Source organism: Microtus pennsylvanicus, chromosome 15 (genome assembly GCF_037038515.1).
Source record: "Microtus pennsylvanicus isolate mMicPen1 chromosome 15, mMicPen1.hap1, whole genome shotgun sequence".
Lineage (NCBI taxonomy): Eukaryota > Metazoa > Chordata > Mammalia > Rodentia > Cricetidae > Microtus > Microtus pennsylvanicus.
Window position 1 is genome coordinate 17884939 of NC_134593.1, and position 20326 is coordinate 17905264.

Here is a 20326-nt window from a genome sequence, read left to right on the forward strand (position 1 = left end):
ACAGCTATTCTAACACCTGCCCTTATGAGATGCCCATGTGTCCTGCCCTTCACCTCTCCCGTGTCCTAGTGGCCATGCTGAAACTCACTTTGTGGACCAGGCTGGGCTTGAACTCAGACAGAGATCCTCCTGACCTGGCCTCCCAAATTTGAGACTAAAGGCATGTACTACCACCACCCAATGAATGTGCTATTTTAATAAAAATGCAGTGAAAATTATTTTTACTTAATATAAGTACTGTTATAAAATGACATTTGTTTAATAAGTAGGTGGTAATGGGTTCTCTGCCAATGCAGTAAGCCAGATGAAGATGAATTGAAAAAGTATTAACAACAGGTTTATTTGAGCAAAGCAACTCCTGGGCAGGTTCTCCAGGCCCAGAGATGGAGATGGAGGATGGAGAAGCTGCACGCCAGAAGTAAAAGTAGACAGATTCTATAGCCTGTAGTTGAAGGGTGATGAATGCTCACCACAGGCTGGGTCTCTGCCCAAGTAGGAGGAGACCTGGAATGCCTAGACAGGGACTTGATTCGTCCTAGGAATGCGGACCTGGTTTCTTTTTGGCACCTTTTCTTTGTTGGAGATTCTCTGAGAGGGTGGGATTTAGAGGGGAAAGAGGTGGGGGTACTGGGGCTTTCGGGATCGTGCAGGTTAAGTTGGAGGTTTCAATTGAACAGGTGAGTACATCTCACAACTTCGTGTATAATGGATGTTACAAAATGTATAATGTTAATATGTGTATACTGACCATTTGAAGGTAGATATCCGAGTCTACATGACTATGGTGTGTGTGTGTGTGTGTGTGTGTGTGTGTGTGTGTGTGTGTGTGTAGCAGACTCTCCAATACCCATGGTTTCACGTACTGAAGCTCTAGTGGCCGTTATTTACCATGGTCCAAAGATATTAAAGGGGAAGTATCAGGACTAACCACATTCACGCAAATACTGTATGGACCATCCACTTGGCAAGCATATCCACACTGTATACACTACCTGCCTGTTAATCCCTGAGAAGTCATCTGTTTTATCAGACTGATTGTCATAGAGCCTTGGTGCTAACATTCAAATTACCCATATGTTACTTAATAATGACTCCAAACATCATAGTAGTAATAATGACAATTATGATAAAGGAAGTACATTTTAAAGCTGGGTGGTAGTGGCACATGCCTTTAATCCCAGCCCTTAGGAGGCAGAGGATGTGGGTTCTGTGAGTTTGAGGTCAGTCTGGTCTACACAGTGAGTTCTCAAAAATAAGAAAAGAAAGAAAGAAAGAAAGAAAGAAAGAAAGAAAGAAAGAAAGAAAGAAAGAAAGAGTAAGAAATTTTATAGGAGTGGAGGGGACTGTGAAAGACTATGATAAATAAACTATATGAAATTCCTTTTTCTTTTTTCCAAGAAAGGGTTTCTCTGTGTAGCTTTGGAGCCTGTCCTGGAACTCGCTCTGTAGACCAGGCTGGCCTCGAACTAACAGAGATTCACCTGTCTCTGCTTCAATCCTGAGTGCTGGGATTAAAGGTGTGCGTCACCTCCACCTGGCCATGAAATTCTTTTTTTTTTTTTTTGCCCCTTCCATGAATTTTTTTTTTTTTTTTTTGGTTTTTCGAGACAGGGTTTCTCTGTGGCTTTGGTGCCTGTCCTGGAACTAGCTCTTGTAGACCAGGCTGGCCTCGAACTCCCAGAGATCCGCCTGCCTCTGCCTCCTGAGTGCTGGGATTAAAGGTGTGTGCCACCACCGCCCGGCTTCCATGAAATTCTTAAGGACCAAAAACATTTTTAAAAATAATTTCCTGTGGCTGGAGAGATGGCTCACTGGTTAAGAGCACTGGCTGCTCTTCCAGAGGGCCTGAGTTCAAATCCCAGCAACTACATGGTGGCTCACAACCATCTTTAATGAGATCTGGCGCCCTCCTCTGGCGTGTGGGCATACATGGAGGCAGAATGTTGTATACATAATAAATAAATAAATCTAAATAAAATAATAATTTCCTTTCTTGTTCTCTGGACATCTTGGCTGCTGCTCTTGGTTGGGGGCAATCCTACACCTAGGGCAGGAAGATGATGGCCACGAAGGAGATGGAAAAGTTTCTGGAGTGGATCAACTCTGGGCTCCATCTTCTTATGAAAAAGGCAAAGTACATGCTGGGATATGAACAGACTTGAGGACGATCAGACAGGGCAAAGTCAAGTGGTCATCCTTGTCAACAACGGCCCAGCTTTGAGGAAATCTGAACTAGGACATTAGCCAAGCACTGTCTGTCACTACAGTGGCAGGGACTGGGCACAGGTGGAAGCAGTCCAGAGTGACAGAGTGACGCTGGTCCTCCTGGGGCAGACAGGTGCCAAGTAAACCAGGAAAACCTTTCCTTAATAAAACATGTCAGAGCTTGCTCAAAAATAAGTACATTTATATTTTTGTAACTGGCTCTGTTTGTGATTGTTGTATTCATCTCTTAAGGAGCCTGACATAAACAAACTAGTCACCGGACAGGAGAAAACAGGCTCCATGCTGCCTGTGTCGCCAGGCAGCCGCTGGAGTCTCAGACTGTACTGCTGTTGACAAAGGGGACTCCTGCACATATTTTCTTGAATATAAAAGGCTTTTAAAGGCAAAACATATTTTTAAGGGCAAAGTATCTGATGTCTGTCAAGTTCTAAATACTAACTTCAGCAGGGCCGCTCATTCTACAGAGTCTCCCTGGCCAACTGTGGGACCAACTCACCTAAAACGCGTTGGAAGCTTATTTCAGTCTGATTGCGTTTGAACTTGTGAGCTTTAAAATTGTGTGTGTGTGTGTATGTGTGTATGAGAATGTCTCAAAGTGAATAACAATAAGGAAAATCTTTGAACAAGGACTTTGGTAGAGAACTGAGAACTGAGGCCCTCTGTTTGTCTGACCACTACATCCAAGAGGTTCAGAAGGCCATGCCAGGTACCATGGCAGCACACTCATGCCACGGGGCTGTGGCCTCCCACACAGTCCTCTACTTAACCTCCCTGCTCTCTTCTCTCAACGAAACCTAGGGTGTTTATTTTGTGACTCTTCCCAGCAGGTTCTTCCTTCTACTCCCGTTTAGATCTCTGCTCTTCATATATTTTTCCATCACCTTCTACCTCTTTGAGAAGCGTTGCTGTAGAGTTGAAACCACACCGCTGTTGGTAAGTAGTGTGGAAATGTCCACAGTGTGTGAATGGCCAGGACCGCAGAGACCTATCAGCCCCTACTGTCTACCCACAGCCTGGAATCAACCTTGGAGAGCCCCAGGGATCCAGGCATGGAATTTCTCAGGACAAACAATGTGAAATACATGGAAAAGGACAGTGAGGAGGCTCTGTCAGTGCTTGCATAATAATGGCCAGAAACATTCTAGATTTTCTGATGAAAAGTAAAGCAGTCATCCCTTCCATTCTTCACACAGGAAGTATGATAGCTTGAATGTAATTGGTCCCCATAATCTCAAAAGGAGTGGCACTATTAGGAGATGTGGCTTTGTTGGAATGGGTAGGGCCTTTTTGGAAGAAGTGTGTCACTGTGGGGGCGGGCTTTGAGGTTTTCTATGCTCAGGATACTGCCCAGTGTCTCAGCTGACTTCCTGTTGTCTGCAAGATGTAGATCTCTCAGCTCTTTCTCCAACACCATGCCTGTCTGCCCACCACCATCCTCCCCACCATGATGATCATAGATGGATGTTTCTTTCCCACAGCTGCTCTCAATCACTCTGTGGCTTAAAATTAATTACAGATTCTTGGTTGATACTTCAGGTTTGTTACTAGCTAGCTCTGACATTTGAATGAACTCATATTTCTTATCTATGCTTTCCACATGGCTCATGGCTTGTTACCCCGTTTTCTACATGTATTGCTTCCTTGGAGGCTAGCTGGTGCCTCCCTAACTCCACCCTTCTTTATCCCAGCATCCTCAGTTTGATTGCCCTGATTATACTTCCTATCTGATTACTGGCCAATCGTCATTTTATTAAACCAATTCGAATGACAAATCTTTACAGTGTACAAAAGAATTATTCCACAGCAGTTGGTAATAGACTGAACCTCTGAGCTATAAGCCACCACCACAATTAAATGTTTTCTCTATAAGAGTTGCTGTGGTCATGGTGTCTCTTCACAGCAATAGAAACACTAAGATGGGAAGGTTGACAAGATGGCTGAGTGGGTAAAGGTACTTGCCTCTAAGCCCGTTGTGGTGGTTTGAATGAGATGTCTCCAGTGTCTTGCACCTTTGAACACATTACCAAAGTTGATAGTAATATCTGGGAAGGTTTTGAAGGTGTTGTCTTGTTGGAGGAAGTGTGGGATTGCGCGTAAGCTTTGAGAGTTTAAGGATGCAGGTCATTTTGAGTTCCTTCTTTCTGCTGCCTGCTTGTGGTTCAAGACACAAGTCCCTGACTGCTTCTTCTGCCCCCGCGCTACCATGTTTCCCTGCTGTGATGGGCTTTTATCCCTCTGGAACCATATAACCCCAAATAGACTCTTCCTTCTATAAGTTGCCTTGGTCATGGCGTTTTATCACAGTAATAGAAAAGTAATACACCTGATGTTTAAGCACCTGAACTGACAGAGGAAAAAACTCTCTCTCTCTCTCTCTCTCTCTCTCTCTCTCTCTCTCTCTCTCTCTCTCTCTCTCCCTAGAAAGCTATTCTCAGACTCCCACGTGCATACCATAGCACACACATGCATGCACTCAAGTGTACATGCACATAAATAAATACGAAGGGGGATTATCAACAACAAAACACTCTGGGAAAAACAAAAACAAAATGTGGCCAAGCAGACCTTCTAGAAGCATCTCTGAGAATTATGGTAAAAGTGGATGCTGAGAGTTCCCAGCTTCTCAGATGTGTCAATGTCACTGTTCCTGGCAGAGGGGGGCTCCTGTGGAAGGTGATCTGGCTGGGCTACTCTTGGAGAAAGAGACTGTGCCTCTAGTACCAGGGTTTCCTTGGAGGATAACTAAGGTGAGCAGAGATATGCTCTGTCAGCACACTGTCCTCACTTTGTGACCCAAATCTTCTCACAAGCCTAGAGTTTAATGAAAGTTTTGCTGTTCAGAAAGCAAGGCGAAGAGTGACAGCATCTGAGAGGTGAGGTTGAAGGACAGAGAGTTGGAGGGAGATACATGGCAAGATCTGCCTCAAAAAGAGCAAAATCTAATTGAGGTGTTCATGTGCCCAAACATGGTAGAGGCAAAGGCAAGAGAATCTGTGTTGATAGAAGCTTCTGTCCTGCCCAGTCCTGTAGCCATTCAGTCCCAAAGAAACACTCAAGAGTCTTTTATTAATCATAAACTGTTTGACATATTAGCTCAGGCTTATTATTAACTAGCTCTTACAATTTAAATTAACCCATAATTGTTTAGCCATGTGGCTTAGTACTTTTTCTCAGTGAGGCATTCTCATCCTGCTTCCTCTGCATCTAGCTGGTGACTGTGTCTCTGCCTTTCCTCTTCCCAGAGTTCTTTTAGTGTGGTTGTCCCACCTATCCTTCCTATTTGACTACTGGCCAACCAGCATTTTATTAAACTAATACAAGTGACAAGTCTTTATAGTATACAAGAGCTTTATCCTACAGCAAATCTGTATAAATTCCTGGCCAGTCGGGAGTAGATTGTGAGAAAAAATGAAAAAAAAATGTCATTTGAATGCCTTCCTCATCATGTCATGATTAAAATAACATGTTTCTGAAACCAGGGCCAGTGAGATGGCTCAGTGGGGACAGGTGTTTGTCACCAAGACAGACAGCCTGAGCTGGATCCCTGAGATCCACATAGTGGAAGGAGGTGATTGTAAGATGTCCTGGCATCCACTGTCTTAGTTAGGGTTTCCACTGCTGCTTTCCTGACTTCCACACGTAAGTTGTCTTAGTTAGGGTTTCTCTTGCTTCAAAGAGACACCATAATCATAGCAACTTTTATAAAAATTGAGGTGGCAGCTTACAGTTCAGAGGTTCAGTCCATTATCATCATGATGGGTAGACAAGGTGCTGGTAGCTGAGAGTCTATATCTTGCAACATCAAGGTGACTGACACACTGGGCAGTATCCTGAACATAGGAATGCTCAAAGCCCACCCACACAGTGACACACTTCCTCCAACAAGGCCACACCCACTTCAGCGAAGCCCCACCTCTTAATAGTGCCACTCCCTATGAGGTTATAGGGGCCAATTACATTCAAACTACCACATGCCACTATATACATGTGGTGTATACACATACACACACACAAACACACACAGATATGGACTGAGACAGAGATGAGACAGAAAAAAAGACAGAGAGAGAAATGTGAAAAAATTTAATTTCATAAACCCATCATTTCACAACTGTGTTCCCCAAAATAAACAGGTTGACCTTCTGAGCCAACTAATTCATAATATGAGGGTTTTCTTACTCCTAGCCCACCATACTTGCTTCAAGCCTGGGAGTCGATAGCAACACCATACAATTATCTCCATTTACAGAGTTCCCTCACACACAGTCAAATGCCAACAGTCATCAGCTCTGCTACCGTCCTGAGGTTGGAATACTAACAATGGGGAGATTAGAGAAAGGAAGAGAAAGAGTCCTTTTCCCATCAGCACAGTGGCTGCACTTTAATCTACTGATGTGGTAAGTCTGTCTGTATATGTGTTGATTTTATTGGCTAATGAATAAATCTGTTTTGGCCAATGGCTTAGCAGAAATAGAGCTAGGTGGGGAAAACTAAACTGAATGCTGGGAGAAAGAAGGCGGAGTCAGTGAGATGCCATGTAGCCACCAAGATGCCATGTAGCCACCGCCAGAGACAGATGCACTGGAACTTTGCCAGTAGGCCACGAGCCTCATAGTAAATATAAATTAATAGAAATGGGTTAAATCAAGATGTAAGAGTTATCCAATAAGAAGCTAATGGGCCAAGAAGTGATTTAATTAATACAGTTTCTGCATGGTTATTTCGGAGCTGAGCAGCCGGGAACAAACAAGCAGGCTCCCCCAATTATCTACTGCTATTTCAGCCAGCAATTGTAGCTCCACAGTTACTGACCTGCTTCTGCGGCAGCAGCCTGGTCACTCAGGCTATGGCCTGGCAGGAACTCTGTTCTTGCAGGCACTGGCTATGTCACTGCTGCCACATAGAGCTTTTAATTAAATCTCCATTATTCTAGTTATCCATAAGACTCGGAAGTCAAATGCTTGCTCAGAGAGGTTGAGTACCAACTAGCTGAACATCTCTCTTTGCTGGCTTCTCTGGCTTCTCCAAAAGAGAGAGGCTTTCCCTCTGCCAAAACAACAACAATGAAAAAAACCCTCACCTTACTCAAAGCCCCTCCCTACTACTTCCAGGGCACCCCTCTACCGTCTTCCAGACTCTCTGACTCTCTGTGGTGACTTTCTGTCACTAGTTGCTACCTCAACTTCCTGACCCAAGGTTGATTTTTATTTATGCAAATGCAAACTCAGGGTTCACAGTGTGATCGAGTACCCACAACAAGAGAGTGTGTCTGTTGTGTAACATGGAATAGCAGTTACTTGTGTTGGACTGACCCCTATCATAAAATTATGTTTGTTGCTACTTCAAAACTGCAAGTTTGCTACTGTTATGAATCGTAATGTAAATATCTGATGTGCAGAGTCTCTGAGAGTCAGCCCCTGGGAAAGGGGTCATGACCCAGAGGTTGAGAACTAGGGCTCTGGAAGATAGAAAAAAAATGCCTTTTTCCTCTCAGGAAGAGTCAGATGCTCTGCTGGGGATGCTTGTCTATGCCTCTTTGAGACAGAATCCCCAACGCTGTGCTTATGAGTTCTGTACCCACTGTTGCCCACAGATGTACCTGGAAGTAAGAGGGCCGCTTTAGGAACATGAGAAGGAACAATAATCCCCCAGGGATACGCAAATGTATAGCCTCAAACTTTTCTATATTAAAACAACTATGGATAAGACATTTCATTTGGTCTCGACAAGAACACATTCTGCCTAGTGTTCTCAAAGGCTTACTCTCTGTTGTCAGAAAGAACCCATCCTTTTAAATCTTAAAAGAAATTGCAGTGGCTGAGAAACCTCCCACTGTGTATTCTGATTTTAATTAGGCTAATCTGCCTTTTCCTCATTCATGTTGCTGAGGGGCATGTAAAAAATATGGAGTTCAAAAAGGAAGTAGAAAGTTTGATGACTTATATTTATATAACTCTGATGTTTCCTTTTTAATTTAAAAATGATGATAGAGTTTCCATAGATTTCACTTGATCATTTTAACCCCTAGGAGGTATGTAATTCAGTGTCATTTAGTGGACTCACAGTGTTGTACCACCAATACTACAGTCCATATCTAGCAGTCCGCATCATCTCAAACACAAACTCCACTCATGATGCAACAGTGGCCCACTGCACCCACACCAAGCTCTTGGTAACCTTTATTCTACTCTCTGTGTTATGAGTCCGACTATTCCAAGTGCCCATGTGAGTAAAATCGGGTTTGTTCGTTGTCCTGGTTGCTTCAGTTACCAGCTTTTCACAGCTCATCCACGCAGTAGCAAGTACCAGAATGCTATTCCCTTTAAAAACTAAATAACCTGCAGTGTCCTTCCTTCCTTCCTTCCTTCCTTCCTTCCTTCCTTCCTTCCTTCCTTCCTTCCTTCCTTCCATCCTCCCTCCCTCCTTCCCTTTCTTCCTTCTTCTTAATTATTTATTTAGATATGGCTTCTCTGTGTATAGCTCTGACTGTCCTTGAACTCGCTCTGTAGACCAGGCTGGCCTCAAACTCAGAGATCCACCTGCCTCTTCCTTGTGGAATTAAAGCATCACCACACCCAGCCCGTGCGTGTCTTTCCCTCTGTGAACATGCCTTATTGGGACTTTCTAGAGTGACTCTTGTGGCTAATGCTGCTGTGCACACTTAGGAAGTGTCTGCTCAAGTCCCTGCTTTAATTCTTAGGACGACATACCTGGAAGCCTAATGCATCCTTGTGTAAATTCTAAATAAATAGATAATACACAGAGAGAGTTTGCATACACCTGAAGACTGTTGTGTAGAGCTGCTCCTACACGGGTGGGGAGTGGATAAAGGAGACCAAAAGTGATCTTAGTGTTCTCTAAAGTGATTTGCTGTTGTATTTGTGCCTGCTCACACGTGTGTGGAGGCCAAGGGACAGTTTTGTGCATTCCCTCCTCTTTTTTCCACCGTTATTGGGTTCCAGGGATTGAGTTCATGTCACCAAGCTTGCTCAGGAGTCTTTATAACCTGATCCGAATTCCCTGAAGATCAGCTGCAGATTTACTGCCTTGTGGTATTGGGAAAGGCCATCTTAGTGAACAATGGGTTACTTAAAAAAGTCCCCCGAGGAGAACTGGTAACTAGGAAATGAACTCTTCTCCCATATCCCCAACAAAAGGTGAAGCATGATTAATGAAAACTCAGAGACAGATATTGGGGTTCAACCTGAAGACCAGAAAACCAAAGCAGCCAGCCACTGGTTCTTACCTTGACTTCAGCCCAAAATTGGGGATTCTGCCTCCAGGAATTCTCAGAAGGAGACTGAGATTGAGAGCTGTCTCCTACCATTTTATATTCCTCTCTAATTCTGGGACTAAGGGTGTGCAACCCTGCTGCCTGGTTTTCTGTGGCAAGATAGTGGCTACTGGGATTAAAGGTGTGTGTCATTGTACCTACTGAGATAAAAGGTGTGTGTCACTGTGGCTACTGGGATTAAAGTGTGTGTGTGTCATTGTACCTACTGGGATTAAAGTGTGTGTCATTGCTGCCTTGTTTGTAAAGCTGGCCAGTGTTGCTGTTTTCTGATCTTCAGGAAAGCTTTATTTATTAAAATACAAATGAATGCCACTACAAAGGTTTGAGTTTCTTCCTTTTCACAGCTACAGTTTCCTTTTTAACTGATTGGTTAACAGTGCCCTCATGTGTCTGCACCTTTCTATTATGAACATTTCAAAACAGGCTTACAATTAAAATCATTTAACAGAAGGAATTTAAATATCATTTAAAAATGAACATGACCTGCCTGCTGAATCTTATCCTAAATGCATTTTTAAAAAACCAAAAATTTGACAGTTAACCGGATGGCAGAGGCTAATGAAAATCCACACCCTGTCTAATGTGCAAAGCACTGTCTGGTACCACAGAACTTTTAGAAATGATACAGTCTTTACCGACTAATAATGAACAGCTAGCTGACAGGATTAATACCACAAAAATCAAGTTATCTGAAAAAATTCATACTACCAAAAAGAGTAACACTAATTTGACAGGCAAAATTCAATCCATGTCAAAGGGTACTGAAAAATTATCTGAAAGAAGTCACACTCTGGAATTTGACAACCAAAGTCTGTTAAAGTTATGATAGGTTAGCACAGATGGGGGATCTCTCTAGAAATACATACAGGTCAAGAGATTCATGCTTTACAAAAGATATTAATAAAAAGATTTGAAAAACTTGAGGAAATTATTGGGGCCGATGAGCAGGGAAAGAAGGTCCAAGGACAGGATTCAACATCACCAGTGCCTGTCAGAGTCAGAGATGACAGAAGGTCCAAGGACAGGATTCAACATTGCCAGTACCTGTCAGAGTCAGAGATGACTAATGCAGGGTTTTAGCTTCCTACTCTATAATCAACTTTGAAAAATCATCAAGTTCTAAATGTTCAAAGGGATCCAAAGAAGGTAGATGAATGCCTATAGGTATGAAAGATCTGAAAGACATTAGTAAGCAGTAGTATCTTATGGCTTGCATTCCACATTTGTTAGGGAAATGGTAAAGACGTGGGCTTCCAGCAATAAAGAAACCCCACATGATTGGCTTCAATTAGTTTCAGTGGTCCTCAAAGATGGGCTAAATCTACTGTGGAAATGCTATTAGCAAGAAGAGGCAAAAATTTTAAAACAACAGGGAAAAACAAAGGGACTTGAGACTTTCCAAAATCAAATTCCTGGTGAAGGCAATTATGCTGACCCACAGGCTCAAGTTCTTTACAATGAACAAATCTTGTCCCTATGCCACAAAGCAGCCTTAAATGCTTGGGACAGGATTCAAGAACTAGAAAAACAATTGAATCATATACCAGGGTTAAACAGGGCCAGAGAGAACCCTTTAGTGACTTTTTACAAAGATTAACTAAGACTATACAAATAGGAGTAACAGACCCAGAAGCTAGTAAAGTACTTATAGAATCTCTGGCTTTTGAAAATGCCAACTTAGAATGAAAAAGATACTTGTGCCTTTAAAGGTTAGATCAGCACCAATGGATGAATAGATTCTGTATACAATGAACATTGAGACTTGTGACTATAATATTGAGTCTTGGGTAGGAGAAGCAATTTCCAAAGGTATGAGGAGACATCAAAATGCCGAGAAGCAACTCTACAAACCGGTCAGAATCCCAGCCTCTTGACTGCTTCTCTTTTGATCAATTAACATCTGTCTACTAGAATAATACTCATCACACACACACACACACACACACACACACACACACACACAGAGTTATTCTTACCCTCAGATGTCCTCCTAACAAAACCATAAGATACTATTCCACATTGGTGGAACTGTTTTGGTAATAGTATAGTGTTTGACACAGAAAGGTGCAAACACGATAAAAATGCTTTTATTCCTTTTTTCAATTACATTTAGTGTGTGTGTGTGTGTGTGTGTGTGAGAGAGAGAGAGAGAGAGAGAGAGAGAGAGAGAGAGGACACTTCTGTGGGAGTTCTCTCTCCTCTTCCGTGGGTCCTAGGGATGATCTTGAACTTCGGCTGTCAGACTTGCTTGCAGGTGCCTTAACCACTGAGCTGGCCACCACTCCTCCTCCTTTTTGGACAGGGTCACTCTTATCCCAGGTTGGCCTTAAATTCATAGCAATCTTTCTATCTTAGCTTCCTAACTGCTGGTATCACAGGTGTATGCTGTCACTCACAGCTTAAACACACCATTAATATAATAAACTAGGTCTGATAGCACACACTTCAATCCTGGCACTTGGGAGGCAGAGGCAGATGGATTTCTGTTCAAGGCTAGCCTCATCTACAGAGCAAGTTCAAGGTAGTAGCCAGGGCTACACAGGGCAACTCTGTCTCAAAAAATAAACAAAACAAAAAGCCAACAAAGGAAAGAAAGGAACTTTCATCAAATATTATAAAGTCAGTGATGCTATGGCTTAGATTGTAAATGTTACTCAAAAAGTACTCAGCGGGGCGGTGGTGGCACACACACGAGAGAGAGAGAGAGAGAGAGAGAGAGAGAGAGAGAGAGAGAGAGAGAGAGAGAGAGCGCTCGATTTTATAAGGTCTGTCACTGCAGAGGCTAATAGAGGGCGGGCGCTGGGTTTGAACCCAGGGCCTCCCTCCTAGGTTCTAGCTGAGTACTCTGCCACCACACTTCCTCCTAACCTTCATTCCGGGTTTTGATTCATTCTTTTTGTTTGCTTTTGGAGTTTCGTATTGTTTTTGAGACATGGTCTCTCTACGGAGCCCTAGCTGTCCTGGCTGGCACTCACTGTGCAGGCCAGGCCGACCTCGAACTCACAGAGCTTCGCTTGACTCTGCCTCCGAGTTGAAGGCATGGACCCACCACTGCCGGGCCTAATTGACTTGAATTTTGCGTGTTCATTCCCTTCCCCAGTACAGACGCTTTCACCACCTCCTACAGAAAAAGCATTTCTCTGCTGGCCTTGCAGTACCTGTCTACTTTAGGGGTCCCGGCCCCTTTTATCACCAACGTCAGTACCTTGCTCATATTTTTTTAACATCTTACCTGAATGTTCTTAAGATTTTCGTGTTCTCTACATATTTTCATCACTGAGTATGTAAATGCCACGTTAAGCTGACTTGGGCTGTGGACAAACCCGTAAAGAAAACAACTAACAGACTAACAGACAACTTTCGTAGAGACAGCGGGCAGACCGCCGCGCATGCGTGTGTACCGCCCTCCTCCCAAGGGTAACACGCAGGCGCGCCCAGGCTACACTCACAGGGAAGTGCGCCTGCGCTGACTGACGCCCCGCCCTGCCAGTCGCCCGCTATAAAACCTCGCGCCTTTCCTCGCGAGAAACGAGTAGCTCATGCTCGCTGCTGCAGGGGTCGGAGGTCAGGGCGAGCGTCTCCCGGGCCGAAGGAGGAAGATGGCGGTGGAATCGCGCGTTACCCAGGAGGAGATTAAGAAGGAGCCCGAGAAGCCGATCGACCGCGAGAAGGTGCGGGCGGCGGGCCGCTACGGGGCTGAGGCGGGCGGACGGGCGGGCGGTCGCGGCCTGCCTGCGGGTGGGCGGGAAGGCCAAGCGGCGCGGCCGGGGCTGACTCCCCGCCTCTCCCCAGACCTGCCCGCTCCTGCTGCGGGTCTTCACCACCAACAACGGCCGCCACCACCGCATGGACGAGTTCTCCCGCGGGAACGTGCCCTCGAGCGAGCTGCAGATCTACACCTGGTGAGCCGCGCGGGACTGGGGCCTGGCGGGCTGCGCCCCGGGGGGACCGGGCTCTCTCTCCCCCTGCAGGGACGCGGGCTTACCCTCCTTGGAAGGCTCTAGGGAGCGATGAGGAAACGGTAGGGTGGAACGGACGGACCGGCCCGGCTCCCGCCATATGGCTACCGGGTACAGAAACACATAGGTCGTTTAAAATGCCACGGCGAGATGGGAGACTATCCGGAGTTGGGTGCTGCGAGCTGTGCTCAGAGCGTTGACACCGAGAAGCCTCAAGTATCGCAGCACCGGCAAACCCGAGTCCTTTCTGCTCTGGCACTCGGTGTGAAAACGTTTGGTGGTGGTTCAGTGAAGACGGCTGTGTACTCAGCTAGGACCGTACAAGCTTTGTGTCGGGTTAACATCGTAATGGGTTTTGGAAAGCAGTAAAAGCTAATTTTAATATATTTTTGTTGTCGCAAAATGTAACCAGAAATTTGCCTCTGTGACTTTTGAAAGCTCCACTTTTAAAATCTTTTCACACACATCACAACTAGAAACTCTGTACCTGTTATGCAAACAGTAATTTCTTGTTACTGGTGAATCTGTGTTCGAGGCCAACCTGGTCTACATGGTGAAGCCCACAGCCAGGGCTACACAGAGACCCCATCTCAAACGCACACCCCCAAAAACAAAAGGTAGTGATTGAAGAAATATTCAGTAATGGCTTAATGTAAGCCACTTTCCAAATATTAAAATTCCGTATGTCTTCCCAACGACTAAGATTTCAAATTTGTCAGTACTTTCCTTACACCCTGAGCTTGTAACGAATTGCCTTTCTGCACAGAGCGCAGCTTTTCAGAGGTCACCTCTCTGTATTGTTCGAGATTGTTCGAGAACCACATGGGTGTCAACAGAAAAGGAACGCAGTGTTTTTTTTACTTGGAAGCTGTATGCATCCTTCAGTTTATCCTTACGACTTCCTGCTGGTAATTCAGGCCCACTCAGACTCATAGAGCCTAGTTAAGTTTTAGAAAGTTGCCTCCAAACAAAAGAAAATTAGTTATTTCACCTCATAGTTTATGCCAGCGTTGAAGTTCACTGGAGGCAAAATTGCAATTTTCAGAGTTAATTGAAGAATAGAATATGAATTCTGAGAAAGTAAAATTCAACTGCAAAATTCCATAAGGTCACAGTGAGAGTCTTTCCGTCTGAAGTTTCACAACTCTGACTACACAGTCTCTGTGCAGCTCTTCTGAGAAAATAAGACTTCGTGAGGAGTACACCCGACATGAACTACATATTTTTGTGTCATAGTTTCAGTATGCTATCTTTCAGTTTTTAATTTACTTTTACGTATATGGGTGTTTTACCTGCATGTATTTGTGTGCACCATATGAATGCCTGGTGCCCACTGAGCGTAGAAGTGGGGTAGGATCCCTGCAGTTAGTTACATGGGGTTGTAAGCTGCCCTGTTAGTGCTGGGAATTGGAACAAGGGCTTTGCCGAAGCATCAGGTGCTCTTAACTGCTGAGCCAGCTCTTCAGCACCCCGTCCCCAACCCTTGGCAGTGGTGGTGCCCACCTTTATTTAATCCCTGCACTTGAGAGGCAGAGGCAGGCTAATTGAGTTTGAGGCCAACCTGGTCTACAACTGACCAGGACAGCAGTGAGTTCTAGAACAGCAGAACAGCCAGGACTGTTACACAGAGAAACCCCGCCTCAAAAAGAAGAAAAAGGTTTTTTAGGTTCTGAAGAGAGAGCTGAGTGGATAATAGTGCTCACGGGGCCAGAGTTCAGTTCCCGCACCCGTGTTGGGAACTCACAGCAGCCTCTAACCCCAGCTCTGGGGTCATCCTCTGGCTCACACTGACATTGGGCACACACATGGTGCACATAACATATGCAAGTAGAATACTCATAAAATGTTTTCCAAAATCCCTCTTGAATTCTGTATTTTAACGTGCAGAGAGGCCACAGTGATTATTTTTTTGATGGGTAAGAATTGTGCTATATTTCATTACATTCTAGAAGCAGTATGTATGCATTCTTGCAGTGCATAAAGTGGCCTTTGGTCTGGAACATTCCCATGGGAAAAGATAGGGGAGACCTTCTAATCTGTTTCTAGAAATATCATTCCCTGTTCTGGGCTTGTATACTTCTTTATTCCACTGAAGTGTGTGTGCACGTGCAAGCGTGAGTGTGACCACCTCTGCTCTGTCTGTTCCCAGTGGGGAGGAAACAGGTGGACCATGTCTGTAGTGAGATAAGGATGCCAGCTTGGGGGAGCCTTTGCTGATCTAACTTGTATCTTTGTGAGCAAAGTATTTATAATAATCAAGTAATGTCTTTCTTGGTGACTGACACCTACAAGTCACTCATTAGCTTGATGACAGGCTAGGACTTAAAAGATGCCAGGCATTGGCATCCTGTGCTATACTGTATGCAGGAGACCCTCCCCTAGAGGTGACAACAGGTGGCACTCCACAGCATTTATAGATTGGAGCTGAGGGTGTAGAACTCAGCACAGCTGAACATGGTGGGTATCGGATTTTCATCTGTGTTTAAGAGCTAGAATGGAAAGCCTTAGTTAGGGCAAGCTGGGGCAGCTAAATGAGTGGGTTATTTTAATCAGACTAGCAGAAAGGAGCCTATAGTTTATCTTAAAGTTTCATGTCCTTGACTTTATTTTTTTTGTTTGTTTTTTCGAGACAGGGTTTCTCTGTGTCTTTGGAGCCTGCCCTGGAACTAGCTCTGTAGACCAGGCTGGTCTTGAACTCACAGATATCCACCTGCCTCTGCCTCCCGAATGCTGGGATTAAAGGCTTGCGCCACCATCGCCCAGCTATGTCTTTGACTTTAAAAAATCATTTTTTATTATTTTGTGTTGTGCAGTGTGCAAGTACTACAACATTTGTAGAAGTCTGAGGGCAACTTTTGGAATATATTCTCTCCACATTTACTTGAGAATTCTGGAGATTGAACCCAGGACAGCAGGCTTGTGCAGCAAGTGCCTTTACCTACTGAGCATCTCACTGGCAGATTTTCATTACACTTTTGCGTATATATGTGGCATATGGGGTGTCATGGTACGTGTGTGGAGGTCAGAGGGCAGGTTGTGGGAGTTATATCTGTCTTTCCATGATGTGGGTTCCTTGGATCGAATTCAGGTCATCAGGCTTGGCAGCAAGCACCTTTACCTGCTAAGCCATCTTCTGCCTCCATCATTAGGATTCTATGAGAGAACGAGAAATTGCATATCCTATAAAGATGCTGTCCCTGCCCATTGGTCCTAAGATGCATTCCGATTTTAGGGGCTGTAATGTATGAGAGGTTATTTATCTTAGAAATTAGACAGTTTGTGTAGTTGAATAACTTTGACTGGTTTTTCTTGTAGGTAAGTATATCACTGAGCCAGATATTGTTATGTAGCCTCAGAAGAGTTATGTGGGAGTCTCTTTAATCTCTTGTAGCAAGATTAATTTATTGATGTTTTTAGCATTGAGGACAACACAGGATATATTCAGAGGCAAATTAATTTATTATTTAATGTGTGTTTGTGCATATTGCACGAAATGCTGGAAGAGGTCAGAGGACAGCTGGAATTGGTTCTCTCCTGACCTTCACTTGGGTTGACACAGGTAGCCAGGACTGTGCAGCAAATTGCCTTTTCCATGCCAGCCGTCTTGTAGTAAATCATAGTGCAAGGGCCCTGGAGTATGACTTGAGAATGTACTATGTGCTGGTTTTATGCCCTTGTTATACTAATGTTTATCAATCATCTTTTCAAAAAAATTAGGATGGATGCAACCCTGAAAGAACTGACTAGTTTAGTAAAGGAAGTCTACCCAGAAGCCAGAAAGAAGGGCACACACTTCAATTTTGCAATTGTTTTTATGGATCTTAAAAGACCTGGATATCGGTAGGTGACTTGTTACTTTAATTTCTGTAATCTCTGGACTTTGCAAGAATTTCCCCCCTCCCCCCACGTCTCTGTCAAGAGGACGTTCTCAGTCTGTCTCAGGCTCCAGTGTTGGAATCACATCATAAGCCGCCAGGCCTGGCTTTGGGATAATCTCCTTAGTGCCAGTGGTGGTGCCCGTCAGTTTATATTCAGAGCTCAAGTGCTTACATTCTGGAAATTCGTTATGTGTAGATCATTCCCTGTTCTCTGTAGTCTGTACTGTTTGCTGATGCAGTTTTAGTCTATTAACAGTTGACTTCCTTTCCAACAGAGTTAAGGAGATTGGCAGCACCATGTCTGGCAGGAAGGGCACTGATGACTCCATGACCCTGCAGTCACAGAAGTTCCAAATAGGGGATTATCTGGACATAGCCATCACTCCTCCAAATCGGGCCCCTCCTTCAGGACGGATGAGACCGTACTAAATTCTATTGACTTTCTTGAAGTTATTTTTCAGCCAGTTTGTAAAATAAACTTACTTAATCTTTTCCTCCCTTGAACCTTGCCATTAAGCCTTTAAATTTTAAGCAAATTGTAACACATTTATTTAGGAATTAGAGTTGGATGTACTTTGGTATATTAAAGAAAATGTATGTTTTAAACCCTTCTGTAAAATACAAAGAAAAGTGCTCTTAGCATTCTGTGTAAAAATATTGTGAAATACATGTGTGCAATTAGCCCATTTGTGAAAGTTAGTGGTGATGTGGGAGCAGTCTCAACTCATGGGATTTTTATTAAGCAGCAGAGGGCTTTTTAAGCCCTAGAGGCAGAACAAGAAAGCCGTCGAGTTTGTATAAAATGGTACAGTATGTTTGTGACCTTAGACTAGAGGCCTGACTAAGACGAGTTGAAGAAGCTATCTTGTGTGAAAAGTTTGTCTCACTTAGGTGACGAGAGCTGGAGAGATGACTTTGGTTAAGAAAACTTGTTGCTCTTGCAGAGGACCCAGGTCCTATTCCCAGCATCTTCGTGATGGCTCACATTCTAACTCCAGTCCTAGAGGATGAGAGCCCTTCTCTTGACCTCAGCATCAAGCATGCATGTAGTGGAGAGAGGAAATGACTCGGTCTAGGCTACAGTGAGCTACCTTCAAGAGCTGAGAGTGGAGGGAGAAAGGAAGCAGGTCCTGTGAAGTGCGGGAGAACTGCAAAACCTAGTGCCTGCAGGGCAGCTGAGATGGCTGAGCAGGTGTCATGGACTAGGTGGCATTTGTTTCAGTATCAGGTGTGTCGATGTGCGTGCTGGTACGTGTGTGAAGGGCAAGTGAGGAGGGAGAGCTAGTTACGCACTGACACAGAGCTGGGCTTGTCCTACTGCTTAGCTGTGCCAGGTACCGTCTCAAAACCTCCACAGCTGAGGTGCAGTGATTGACTCCTGTCCACGGGTAAGGCTGTGCCTGCTTTTGAGTTCAAGGCAGGCATTTGGAATAACTGACCCTGCTTTATTGAATTCATACACAATTAGAAACTCCAATCTTAAAAATTCATGGTAGTTTCCACATTCAAAGTGGTTAAGAGAGCAGAATGACTGCCTGTTGGGTTTGTTGTCATAAACACTCGCCGATGGCTATGATTTCATAGGGTTGGCAATGAAATAAACTTCTCAAAGTATTTATTGCATTGGGATTAATGTTGTCCAGGTAACCATTCTCCGAAGACTAAAAATCCCAGATTTTTTTCCCCCCAAATAAGGAAATTCCTAGGGGCACTAAGCTAAAACTAAGATCAAAATAAAATGACATTTATCTGGAGGAAGGAGAGCGTGAACTAGGACAACGTTGGGAGCTGGTTCTCTGCTTCCACCATTGAGTCCCGAGGTTGTCACTCAGGGCAGCAGGCAACTTTACCCACCGAGCCACCTCACTAGCCCCAAGTGCATCTTAACAATTTCATTATTTTATGTATATGGGTGTTTGCCTACAAATATGTGCACCACATGTATGAATGGTCCTTTCAGAGGTCAGGGGGTTGTGTCAATTGTGGACAACTGGTTGTGAGTCTGCATGTGGATGCCAGGAACCAAGAGGGGTTCTCTGTAAAAGCAACAAGTTCCCTCTCTGACCCTTGGTTTTGAGATGGGGTCTCACTGTGTAGACCAAACTGGCCTAGAATTTGGAGAAATGACCTGCCTCTGCTTTCTACACCGGGTCAAAGGCATGTGGGACCACACCTAGTACAAAGAGCATTTTTAATACCAAACACTTCAGTCACTTTAGCAGTTCACCTGGAAAGGTCCTGTGGTCATACTTTTTGGTTTCTCATGGATCCACCTGGCTCTGCCTCCTGAGTGCTGCAATCCAGCATGCGCAACCCAGAGCTTGGCACACAGCTGTTGTTTTCAAAGAGGGAAGGACCGCCTGTCCCTCTGCTCTGCACTGTAGGTTGCTGAGATGTCCTAACCCTGTTCAGCAGCTTTTCACCACTTCCAAGGAAACTTCATGTACAACAACTAAATTAAATAAAAACCGTTTTTAAGATGGTGTCTCTACTGTAGTCCTGCAACTCTCTAGTTAAGGATGACCTTGAACACCCGACTGTCCTGCTATTGGTTGTTCCCAACTAAAATAATTTGAATGAACGAGGGGAACTTTCAGATAGTAATCAGAAACTAGGAAAAAAAACTTGCTGCTTCTGATTTGCTCCACTCAAGTTTTCCAGCAGTGACAACATGTGACTTAAATACAAAGAGACAGATCCTTAAAAAAATGTAAGGAAGAAAAAAGAATGTCATGAAAAAGATAATTGCTGAAAGTACGCGGTACAGTTCTGGAGATCGTGTGAGCTGCTCCAGCTCCAAGAAGGGCCACAGCGCACAATGCAAGGTCCTTCATGTTAGGCAAGCACTGCCACTGAGTTACACCCCAGGCTTTCACCCGTAGTCAAGAGTTGAAGGTAAAGAAGTAGACATGTCAGAGTACATAACCTAGGTACGTAACTGAAAACATCCCAGATTTTAGAGATTAGAG

General features: G+C 44.3%; 1 protein-coding gene across 1 annotated transcript; it reads left to right on the top strand.

Moving 5' to 3' along the window:
* The first annotated feature begins 12988 nt into the window (after positions 1–12988).
* On the top strand, positions 12989–19837 carry Sap18 (Sin3A associated protein 18). Its single transcript, XM_075949888.1, has 4 exons — positions 12989–13191; positions 13313–13422; positions 17197–17319; positions 17633–19837. Exons 1-4 carry the CDS (start codon positions 13060–13062, stop codon positions 17784–17786), a joined length of 519 nt encoding a protein of 172 aa, XP_075806003.1. The 5' UTR covers positions 12989–13059; the 3' UTR covers positions 17787–19837.
* Positions 19838–20326: the final 489 nt, after the last annotated feature.

Bases quoted from the DNA above. Each gene is read 5' to 3' on its own strand.
- Sap18 (XM_075949888.1), top strand. From the start codon at position 13,060: ATGCTCGCTGCTGCAGGGGTCGGAGGTCAGGGCGAGCGTCTCCCGGGC. The intron at 13,192-13,312 runs GTGCGGGCGGCG...GCCTCTCCCCAG, and splicing joins AGCCGATCGACCGCGAGAAG to ACCTGCCCGCTCCTGCTGCG. The intron at 17,320-17,632 runs GTAGGTGACTTG...CCTTTCCAACAG, and splicing joins CTTAAAAGACCTGGATATCG to AGTTAAGGAGATTGGCAGCA.